This window comes from Anas acuta, chromosome 9 (assembly GCF_963932015.1).
Source record: "Anas acuta chromosome 9, bAnaAcu1.1, whole genome shotgun sequence".
Taxonomy (NCBI): Eukaryota; Metazoa; Chordata; class Aves; order Anseriformes; family Anatidae; genus Anas; species Anas acuta.
In genome coordinates this window covers 18,647,545-18,659,594 of record NC_088987.1, presented here as the reverse complement: position 1 = coordinate 18,659,594, position 12,050 = coordinate 18,647,545, and the positions used below count along the sequence as shown (strand labels likewise).

General features: G+C 35.1%; 1 protein-coding gene across 5 annotated transcripts in view; it reads left to right on the top strand.

Annotated features, from left to right (window-relative positions):
- The window catches only part of PIK3CB (phosphatidylinositol-4,5-bisphosphate 3-kinase catalytic subunit beta), a 109,884-nt gene that overhangs the window by 83,686 nt on the left and 14,148 nt on the right, over nt 1-12,050 (top strand). For all 5 annotated transcript variants that reach the window (XM_068691578.1, XM_068691579.1, XM_068691577.1 and 2 more), the window contains 6 exons: nt 2,151-2,272; nt 4,341-4,484; nt 5,391-5,490; nt 7,909-8,087; nt 8,577-8,686; nt 8,982-9,060. In XM_068691578.1, coding sequence (XP_068547679.1) covers nt 2,151-2,272; nt 4,341-4,484; nt 5,391-5,490; nt 7,909-8,087; nt 8,577-8,686; nt 8,982-9,060 — 734 coding nt within the window. The remainder of the gene's footprint in view (nt 1-2,150; nt 2,273-4,340; nt 4,485-5,390; nt 5,491-7,908; nt 8,088-8,576; nt 8,687-8,981; nt 9,061-12,050) is intronic.

Genomic DNA, 12,050 nt, shown 5'->3' with positions numbered 1-12,050 from the left:
TTCCTTATATTGCCATCACCTCCTCACTCAGCAGAGTAGTGGGATGGCAGAACTGTCTGACAGGATTCACAGACAGTATTTATTCTCAAAATGGAAATTAGACATTATTAATTAGATGCCTTGCTGAAGTGGCACTAACTAGAGAAAGGCTAGTTAATTTTTAAATATTTGAAATAACTGGAAGAAAACTACTGACCTTTCTGTAATTGTGTTGTCTCTTATAGGAAACTTGTTTTGTTAGGGAAGAAGTTGTGGTTGTTTCACTGGGGGAGTGGAACTGATACGGCAAGGCCAGTCAGACTTGAGCTTTCTCTAAACCTTTAGATCATTGCTGAGAATTCAATGTTTGTCGTTTTCTCACAGTTTGTCAGGAGTTTCAACCCACATGTGAGGAGAATTATGCAGTAATTCGTGTGTGTAGCATTTTAACGTTTGATATTGTAGAGAACTTTTAAAAGTTCTGAAACATATGAAATATAAAAGTTCTTTAAAAATCAGATGCATTTGGAAGCTCTTCAGAGCTACCTCTCTGCTGTCTAACCAGATGAGGGCGTTTCATAATCCAAGTTTTTCTCCAAATGCAATGAGTGTTTCTGATGTCCCTTGACCTGCCCTTTTGAGCCAGTTGCAATGCACCTGGGATATGGAGCTGGCTGGAATGTGCTTCTCTTAATAAAAGTTCCGAGGAAGAATGTAAACAGAGCAGTGCGTATTTGGTGAATTTTCTTGCTTGTGTCATAGGCCAGTTAGATCCCACTTCCTCTAGGTCACATCAGTTAACATTTTCTCATTTTATTAACTTCTGAAATTATTTCAAAAATTGAGTACTGCTGCAGTCAAAGTTAGGAGGTCTGTATCTTGAGATGTAATTCACAGTGAATGTACGTACTGCCGACCACAGCTTTCAAAATTCATTGCCTGATTCTGAAGCAAGTAATGCCACTTACACTTGTCTTTTCAGAATGTAACTCAGATTCTTCATTCATTTTGATCATTCATTATTAACAAAACATTTCTATGTTTATGTGGGTTCTGCACCTGATTTAAAGTAGGTTGTCTAGAAATTCTGAGACATTTGTTTTGAAGTTTCTTATTGTGTGTCTGGCAGGCATAGCTGCTGTTTGCATTTTCAACATCTGCTTTTATGGTATTAAGTGTCTGCTCAGTGTTAGTATTTATTTGAGAATTTCAGTACAAGTATTCATGATATGGAAGTGTTGATGGCTGTAGTGCTTCTTGATATAAAGACTGGTGGTGTTTGACCCTCATGGGCTAACGATTGAATAGAAATTTTATCATGACTTACGGCTTCTTAGCATAGAAAAGAAAAAGTGTACACTCTATACTGTATTTACACGTTCAGACTTATTTTGACTAATAGTGTATTCTTAGTTTTATTGCTATATCTGTGTGTGTGTGTGTATATATATATATATATATATATATATAATTAAAACATATCCTTGGTGGGTAGCCTCAATAAAATGCAGTAAGTTTATTTTATGCGACCTCTAGATGTTTTTTCTTCTTAGTTCAAAATAAGAGACTAGTTTTTCTTCAACTTTTTCTAGCACATCGTTGTCTTTAGGATTTGGGGTTTTAATTATTATTATTTAATTATTAATATCTATCTGAATCATCCTTTCTGCATTTAAGCCCATTACTGTGTATATGTAAGAAAATGCTTCGTTGGTTGAGATGGATATATATTTTTGGTAAGGATCTCTCTTAACAAAAATGATCTTAAAACCTTTATTAAGAGCAAACTTGTATTTTTACCAGGATGTTTACATATTTATGAGAGTGTTAATACAACATTCTCTAAATTTTACTGAAACTCAGTTTCTAAAATACACATCTGGCATTACCTAACTATTGTTTACTGTGCATCTTGTCTATGTATGAAGAAACAGATTTTTTGAGTAAATGTGAATGAGGTCTACTGCCAAAAAATCATCAGGATAATTTTAAAGGTTGTTAAACTCAGCCAGAAGTGGGACCATTTTCCCACTTTTTTTTTTTTTTTATCCAGTCAGACCAGTCTGTTTCTCTTCTTCTGTTAGTATGAATGTTTTCATGGGCAGTTACACCCATCTGTTTTCTTAAATAGTTACTTTACCTGTAACCTGATAGTCTTCTTTTTAAAACAGCTTCAGGCTCTCCTTCAGATATGGCCCAAGCTGCTGCCTAGAGAAGCATTAGAATTGTTGGATTTCAATTATCCAGACCAGTACGTGAGAGAATATGCAGTGGGATGTTTAAAGCAAATGAGGTGAGTATATCGTATTAGTGCAGCATACAAGGTGTTCTCGAGGGGAAGAAACTTAATTTTGTATGTCTACAGGAAAAAAGAACCCCAAGAGGAAAGATTTAAATGGACTGTCTGCTGTGAATAATGACCACATTAAGCAGTCTTTCTGGATACACAAATTGGAAGCCACGTAAAACCCCTTTACTCTGACATCTTATATTCAAAGACTATTATTTTCCACGCTGCTAAGAAAAAAATAGTGTACCTTTGTCCCAGAGAGAGTTGTATTCACTCCTTTCTTGGACAAAGGGAGAACCAGATATTGTGAGAACTTCTTAATGATGAAAAGTCAAAACGGTATAATAATCAAATATTTACAAGAAGTGCTATCTATCTACTCTGTCATTTTGTCAAGTATTAGCTGTATCATTTAATAGAAACATAAGCTTTAGCATACAATTAAAAAAACTAAAAAATTACTAATTTGTTTGATCTCGATAGTAGCCTGTACTATCTGTGGTTCTTCCTTTATCACACATAATTTTGCCCTTCAGTGTAACGTAGGGCATGTGTTGTTTAACATTATCATTTGCAGCATTACTGCATTTCCTGTCCTTGAATTCTAAAGTCTCTGTGGTAGATAGTTTAATGTTTTTTTTTTGTTGTTTGTTTGTTTTTTTTTTTAATGGTCAAGGCTATATATTTGAAAAAAAAATATTTTGACTTCTTTCAAATAAACAAGAATTCTAACTGCTGGGCTATCCAAATAATACAGAATTTGTACATCTGGAATTATTTCTAGTACTCTTAGTTCTGGTTCTGAAGCAAAATTATGTTCAGTTGGGTATCAGAAATCAGTTTCCACCTTATTTAAAAAGGCAGCTGGTAAAAAACAAAACAAAACAAAAAACAAAACCACTCTAACCTAAAGGTGATACCATTAGCTGAAATAAAACGGTAGACAAAAATAAATACAATGCAGTGTGATTGAATATTTTGACCAAGTTACTGAAGGGTTTCAGAGTAAGATAAAGAGAACAAAAGAGTCCAGTATTTGCATCTCTGAAATCCTTCCGTGATGTGCAGAAGGTTCCTGTTTCATCCTAGGCAGACAATCTGAATTCTTCAGGCCATTTATAAAAGGAAAGATACTTGAATGTAAAAAGTCAGGGAAAGTTCAGATTTGTTCTGGAGTAACATAACTGTCAAATGTTAAGAGGTTTGTTTTGGCTTTTTTTTTTGTGGGAGGGGGTAGGTACAAGCCTTCGTAGAACATTATTGGAATTATTTTTATTTTGTCAGTATTACTTACAGTAGTTAACTAACGTAGAAGCTTTTATTTTTTTTTTTTTTAAGAACTGTCGCTACGTGCTTAAATTTGCCTTTCTGAAATATAAGTTCTTTGGGCATTGCTTGGTGTCCGAAAGATTTGTCTCTGATTTTTCTCATACTCTAAACAACATTATGTTTTTGGTAACGCACCACCAATATTTTACCTAAATGGATCAGTTTGTGAATCTATCTTAATAAATTAACACCTTTCAGGTAACAGGCACTAACATCTTAAGACATGTCAATGAATTACATTCAGTAGAATGAATACTGCTTTCCTGATTTTGGAACAGGTATGCAAGTATTCTTAGTTTTGCCTCAAGTGCCCTTCTTGCCCGTGCCTGTAGGAGTTAGCTGACTGCTAGGTTTCAGTGATTCCAAAGATACAGCTCCTCAATCAGAGCTTGAGGGGTCGAAGTGGAGCCAATGTCCAATCTGGAAACATATGAAATAATTAATCTCTTAGATGCTTAACCTAGAGCTCAGGCTGAGATGTTGATCTTGTAAAGGCCCGTGATTAAATGACATTTTTACTTAAAGGTTTGACTTTAAGATTCTCTTAACTTAATGATAAATTGATCAATCTAGTAATTGCACTAAGTTGTGTATTATTTTTCTCCTTGTGACTGAAAGATTAGGATAAACTTCCTGTTGAACCTAGATTTGCATAGTTGGGTTTGGCATATGCATCTGAATTTCTGGAATGTCATTAATCTAGTTACCTTTTTATCAACTCATTTTATGTACCTCATTCTAGCGATGAAGAGCTCTCTCAGTATCTTCTTCAACTTGTGCAAGTCCTGAAATATGAACCTTTTCTTGATTGCGCTCTCTCCAGATTTCTATTAGAGAGAGCACTTGCTAATAGGAGAATAGGACAGATGCTGTTTTGGCATCTAAGGTAAGAATTTTTCCCTTACATCTTTCTGAAACTGTTGGTCCAGATTAGGCTTCTCATAGGCAGATCAAGATTTTTTTTTTACCTTTGGCATTTATAGATCAAAGCCAGACTCTTATTTAAAATATATTACTATGCTTTGTAATCCACTATTTGAAGAAAATACTTGAAACTGCAGTCAGCTCTAGCTAACTGGTAAGTTAGGTTTGTGTATGAGTTTAGTGTTTGTTTTGAGTGTGCTTGCAGTAAAAATACAGTATTTATACCTAACAGGGAAAAATACTATTTTTCAAAGACTAACAGAAAATAAAAATAATTCTGCGTGTTGTTGCTACATTTGATGATCAGTTCTATGAATTGCAGGTATCTTGCAGGATGGATTTATAGGTTGATTATGTCTTCAAAATACAACTAAATTATTCTAATATTTCTAAATAACAAGAGCAAGTACTACATGAAAATGTTTTGGAGAATAATTCGTTCTGCAAATATGGTTCAGTGTTTCTTTCCAAGTGTACCCCTCAGGGAAACTTTGGCTTTTCCTTACCAAGATTTGAGAACACACAGTGTAACATCAGCCCTGACTCTCAATATCATCTTCCATCAATATTACTTTCTTTAATAAAAGAGGTTCCTGAAAACAAATACCCAGTAACTACCTCTTATCATTATTGCTTCCAGAACAGTCCTAGACCTAAAATCACCTAAAATCAAGTAGCATGTGTTGAAACTCACCATTCCTTATGAGTGTTTTGTTAATTCCTTTGAAATCTGCCTTTTTATTTTTTCTAATGACCATGAAGCATTTTTTTTTTGTTTCCACTTTATTTGCTTTAAATGCCAGTCTGTAAAATTATGTGGTCTGTCTTGATAGATAAGATGCTTTTCGTCTGTGATGTTCCCTTATAGGTCAGAGGTTCACATACCTGCTGTTTCAATACAGTTTGGTTTGATACTTGAAGCTTACTGCCGAGGAAGTGTTGCTCACATGAAAGTGCTTGCTAAACAGGTATAAACTTCCCTCCTTCTTTAAAACTTGACTTAGTCTAGCTTGTAACTCAAATGCTTGTTCCAGTGTTCCTATGGGTCATATTGGTTACCTTGACAAAGTCCATCTGTTTAGGAGAGAGGAGGGAATGTGGGGGGAGAGAAGGAAGCATGAATGAGAGGGAGAAATGAGTGGGTTGAATAGATGGCTGTAATTATGGAGCAGTCTTCTCTGGTACAGAAGGCAGCTCGTGCTGTGGGGCCTCCGAGGCAGCGCCCTGTTTTTATAGTGTTCTGAGAAGTGCAGGGACTTTCAGCACTATGCATACGAACCAGACAGAAAAGTAGACTGTCCAGATTATTAGGTGAGGAAGGGTTTATATGCACTTAAAACTTGTGACACCCCCAACCTCCACCCCATCCCATCAGAGCAGCTTGTTTAATATAAACTATTACATTTCTATCTAAACTTTATATGGATAAATCCTGGATTGCTTCTTACAGCTTTTGCTAAAAAGTAATGCGAAAGTCTATTCTATTTGTAGAATAATGCAGTACTCCCTGGAAACAGGTGTTGAAGCAAACCAAATACTCATTTTAGTGTTAATACAGATTTTCCATTTAAAAAAAAAAAAAAAAAAGAGATTTACTTTTAAACAGACTAATAAGTTTATTGGCAGATCAATAATAGAGACTCGCAAATCATGTTCTAAAGGCTGTAATGCAATTTTAGCAAGAAAATTTAGATTGCTAACATAAAATCCTTAAAAATTGTAGCTCTGGAATTAATGTATTTGCTACATCAAGGAAAAATAAGGACAGAAAAGGCAACTCAGTAAATGTTAGTCTGATGTTTGTTATTTCTAACGGTTTTGATATTGTCAATATTGAAAATGTACTTCAAGAAACAAACAGAACAGGCATGTACTGTTGTGCTCCTTATTTCTGCAGTTCACAGACCATTGAAAAGACCATCTCTTACATGAGTGCTTGTTAGTATTGTCAAAATCATAAAAAGATTAGGTGATGAAATGCTTAAGCAATAGACCTAAGGTCAGTAAAGTTTTTGTGCACTTCACAGGAAACAAATGTCAGTACAATCAAAGAAGGGGCAAAAAAATTTCCAACTGTGCAAACACGGAAGAAATTCAAAGTAGAAATACTTCAAAAAGTTCCTGTTTGTACAACACAGGTTCCATTTTGTTCCCTTGTCACTGATGTTTGTACAGCTCCTAGAATAGTGGAAAAGCAGAGCGCTTTTAGTTTTGACAGATGGCTGACCTGGCAGGTCTCCATTGCCTCAGTTTTATAATCAAACTCCATACAATTTCCACAGCATCCTGCTTAACAGGGTTCAGTCTGTCTGTAAAAGTGGTAAGTCTTGACTCAGCACCTTATAAGTTAGACTGAGGCTTCCTTGAATAGAAATAATCTTTTACAATTATTTAAATTGATGCAGTTTGCTAGAGAATATTGCAGCACATTGCTGAGCATGTTAACTTATGGCTACCGTGAATTGTTGTATACTTCGTATTCTGCTAACAAGTTGCTTAGATGTAGATGCAGCGTAGAAACTATGTTCGTTGTATATGCTATGTAGGTTTGTTATCAAAGGGCTTTTATCTGTTAACGTTATGTATATTTACATTGCTAGTTTACTTGTTTTCTTACAAACTGTACTGGTAGAAAACTTTTAGAAAACTTTCTAAAACAGAAGAAGAAAAAAAAAAGCTAAACTATTCTTTACACATTCTAAAAGTAAATATTGCTTAGGTGATGCATGCAGATTTGGAGCATCCTAACTGATCAGAGCATTTAACTTATGCCTGATTTCAGCAGGGTTTTAACGAACAAACTTTTGCAGAGCAGAGTCTTAAATATTGAACATGTGTAGTTATGTATGTGACAAATGTCTGCAATTTGTGATGTGGCCATATGTTGTTTGCAACTAACTGGATGCATATAATGCAGCATCTTCATCCATTGCTTCAAGTAATGTTTGATTTTTGTAGAAGTATGAAACACTCAATTTCTGTTGACTTTAGTATTGATTGAGGCACCTATGCTATGCCTTATTTAATTTGTGATGGAAACTGAATTTTGAAGGAGGATTTTTTGTAAATTTGTCATACATTAAAATGTCACTGTGTTGGAGATACTAAGTCCTGCTTTAAAAAGTGACTTGAGGTTTCAGAGATTTCATCCCATCCATGTTTTTGTTACAGAAATGGTACTTCCAGGACATAAATAATTTCCAAAAGTCTATTGTCATTTGTTTCAGAAATGCCATCTTAATTTCTGATTATTATTTCCTTTTTATAGAATGTTGTAAAATTGCTTTATATTTCAGGTAACTGCTTTTTGTTTTCATACACAATTTTATATTGTATTACATGCAAAGTCAAACCAGTAAGTTTTAAAGATAAAATATCTCTTTCAGGTGGAAGCCCTTAATAAAATGAAGACTTTAAACAGCTTAATTAAGCTGAATGCCATGAAACAAAGCAAAGCAAAAGGAAAAGATGCAATGCACACGTGTTTGAAACAAAATGCTTACAGAGAAGCACTTTCTGACCTCCAGTCTCCTCTGAATCCTTCTGTTATACTTTCAGAACTACAGTAAGTTAAGAATGAGTGAATAAAGTTTCACTGTAGCTTTTGAGTGGGAACACTAAAGTAGAAACGCCTATGTGCTTGAACTTCCTTTGGCTGTATTGTTTAGCAGATATGCTGTCACAGGGAACGCTTTCTATGGTGAGAGAAGGTCTGTTGGCAATCTTCCCGAGGTTAAATAGCAGTAAAGTCTGAAGATTATTGTGATCCACAAGGAAACTTAATACTCTCTTAGTGAACGTATTACCATAGCTAAACATATTTAAATATAAGTCTAAAAGTGCCAGTTGTGGTGTTCAACATAGTTGATGTTTGACAGATTCATCCATAACTCAGTATGTGCTGATAGCATAGTAGCTGAATGAAAGCTGAGGTAATGTTTAAGTAATTCCAAACTGGAAATCTACATTTTCTGTTGTGTTTTTGAACAATGCTTAGTCCTGTTCAACTGAACTATTTTTAGTTGACTATAGCATTTGTTATATTTTCTTCTAGCGTTGAGAAGTGTAGATATATGGATTCTAAAATGAAGCCTCTATGGATAGTATACAACAATAAGATGTTTGGAGGAGATCTTGTAGGGATCATCTTTAAAAATGGTGATGGTAAGCAGTGCTGAGCACTTCTTTCTTTATTCTCACACTTGCACTTAAGCTTTGTTGCTCTGTATTGCCATAAATTAAACAGGGCTTACTATTGCATCAGCAAACAAATTAAGCATCTTTTTGACTAGTTTTCAATCTACAGATGTTATCAGTCGTAATGATACGGTTAATCCTGCTTTCACATTTAGGATTGAGGATTTTTAGATAGCTTTTTCTGAAAGCCTTATAAATATTAGATGGTTTATCTACAACACTCTTGAGAAACTGAAGTAGCAATTTCAACCTTCCATTATAGATCTCCGGCAGGACATGTTGACACTCCAGATTTTGCGTTTGATGGACATACTTTGGAAAGAAGCTGGCCTGGATCTCCGGTAAGGATCTCTTAAGGGTTTGTTTATTTCAGTGGAGAGTCCACTCTTACCAGTAAAGCTTTCCTGTTCATATGCTTTCCCCTAAACATCTGGAATGATGCCAAAAGGTTTCATTTGTCATAGCCAAGGTGAGCAGGCTATAGAAGGCACTTACCTAACTGCATGGCTTCTCTTTGCAGTTTATTCCCCAGATGGCCCACATTACAAAATAATTTAGCCATGAAAAGAAATAATGTAAGAAGTGAAGTTAAGCATTGAGATTTTTACTTACTATCAAGCAGGATATTTGTCCTTGTGCACTGTATCTTTCACAGAGTATCTAAGTCGCCATGGTGATTATAAATTGCACTCTCCGCAATGAAAATGAAAACATTTTACTGTGTCTATTAACTGTCATAGACTTTTCAGGTGTATGCAAAAATGGGAGTTCACTTTGTGATTTATGGGAATTACAGCTCTTAGGTTCTACTGCGCGTGTGCGAGTGAGGTACCAATGTAAAATGCAAATCTTCTGTCCAATGAAAAGATCTTTATGTGAAGGCTTTCTGTAATCTATCTGGTGTTTGAGCAGTACTGGTTAAAAGTTAGTCATTGAGGTTTGCATTTGGAATACACAGGCTTTTTTAGCAGGCAAAACACGCTTTAGAAATTAGTCAACTTTAGGCATTCTAACCTGAGAGTGGGGTAATAGGAGGTTAGGCCTGTTTGTTATAAAAGTTCGCTATCTGGTTGAGAATTACCAGAGTTGTGGAATAGCCAAACAATCAACCTCTTCTTTTTTAACATTTTCTTATTTCTATTGGTCTTATTTCTTAATGGTACGTATGGTTTGTACAGCCATGGCCATAAATGAATACATTTCTGTCCAAGTATGTTTTTGTTTTATTTTTATTTTGCAATTTCCTACCAAATGTAACAGGTTTGTCTGTCTTCTACGTACTATATAGGATAGAAGATTGGGAACAGTCAATATGGATTTACCAGGGGTAAATTGTGCCTGACTAATCAGACTGCCTTCTGTGATAAAATGACTGAATTTGAGGAGATGTCCTTACCCTGACTTTAGCAATGCTTTTGAGTCTGCCTGCTGTGCTATTCTTGCCTCTGAGTTAGGGTGTTACGGTCTGGATGGGTGGGCAACTACATACTCTGCCTGAAGGCTGAAAACAAATAAGTGGTTGCTGGAGTCTAAACATTTTAATATTCTTAGCCTTGTCAATAGCCTGTGGTGAAAATCTTGTTATTTCTAGGTAAGAAAAAGTATTTCCATCTGTTTTATGCTTGCTACCTGCTATTCCCAATTACTGCATATTTTCGGTTGTATTTTTGAATTCTGATAAATAACAGGTGATCATTCATGTGTAAGACAAGATTCTGTAGTAAGATGAGGCTGGCAGGAAAGGTGATATATTTAGAGCCACTGCTATATTGGGAAAAAATACAACTCTGCAGCTTCCTCAAAATTTGTACTTCAAAATGTATTTTTGATGCCATTTCAATGATGTAGTTCTAATATTATAAAAATCAGTGGAGAATAAACATGGTGTCCTAGTGTATTTAGTACTAAAGAGGTTTTTATGAAGTTGAAGTCAATAATAATTTGTGTTAAAGCTTCCATTCCTGCTTGCAGGCATTGTAAACACCTTTAACATACGTTCTGAAGTCTCACTTAGCATTCTTCTATTGTTAAAACACCATTTGGATGTCAGAAAACATTTTTCAGACCAGGAATATCTTTGAATCTTGAAGTCTTATCCAAAGCAGCTTTCTTACCTTCATATACTTGATAGGATAAGCTTGTCTTCTTTATAGGAATGCTATTCCGAAGAGTATGAGGCATTGTTCAACATTATAATACTTCCCTCCAGTCTGAGGGAAGCTTTTCCAGCCAATCTATGCACCAGATTTAGTTAAGGTACTTGTCAAATTCTAACTTCTTGATAGAAAAATAGTTCTAATGAAGATAGGTTCGTATCAGATTCATATTTTATTACAAACTGTTTGGACACCATAAGGTCAATTTTGTATGCCTATGAGATAGCTGAAATCATTTATATTAATTGTAATTGTAACTGTTTTTTATAAGGCTAGAAATCCTTAAATATCATTTGAAATACTTCATTTGGATTTTTTCATCTCATTTTTTCAAATTTTGTTGTTCAAGCGTTACGTGCTTCACAAAGCACGTAACAGCAGCCCACAGATAATCTCTTAACCTTTCAGGAAAATGTGCTACTTGCGGAAATATTCTTTAGAGTGAAGTATGGGATAAAATAGGAAAGTGAATTAAAGATTGTTTCTGGAAGTGCATGTTTGCTATGAGGTAGCTGAGTGTGTTTTAAGTTGAACACTGATTTGAGGAAACTAGATAATTTATATCATTATAAATAGACTGTGAGGAGACTGATCCAGCATTTAGGGGCAAGGACAACCTCTGGCAGCTGTGGAATCCCAGATGAGGCATAGTTCAGTTGCTGCCTTCCCAGAAGCTTAGTTTGTGGTTCCAGCCAGGGCCACACACTGTGCCTAGCAAACAGGAATAGTGATTGGGAGTCATCAAATGTGCTTTTCCTGACTAATGCATTTTTTTTTAAACTCAACAAAGGGAAACCAAAATGTGGCTCTGATTTTTCTTAAAACTCTCATAAGAAGAAAAATGTAGAAAGGGGAAATAGTGAGAATGGCAGTTCTAAAATTGGCCTCTTTCATTTATTTACATAACTGTGAGCATCTTCCTTCCATTCATCCTTTCTTAGTTCTGATTATAAAATAAAATCCTGGCATTGAGGTAGGGCTATAGTTTTACATCTTACAAAGATTTTAACGAGGCAACTGTCAAGGAGAGGTTCAGAAATGGCATTAACTGGCAACAGAATTGGGCAAAACAGCCCTCTGACCACCTGGAGGATGACAGGGCAGCTAAGTTATGACTTTGATCTCTAATCTATGTTTGCAGTTTACATACTTATTAAGAAGAGATGAGTCCAAAA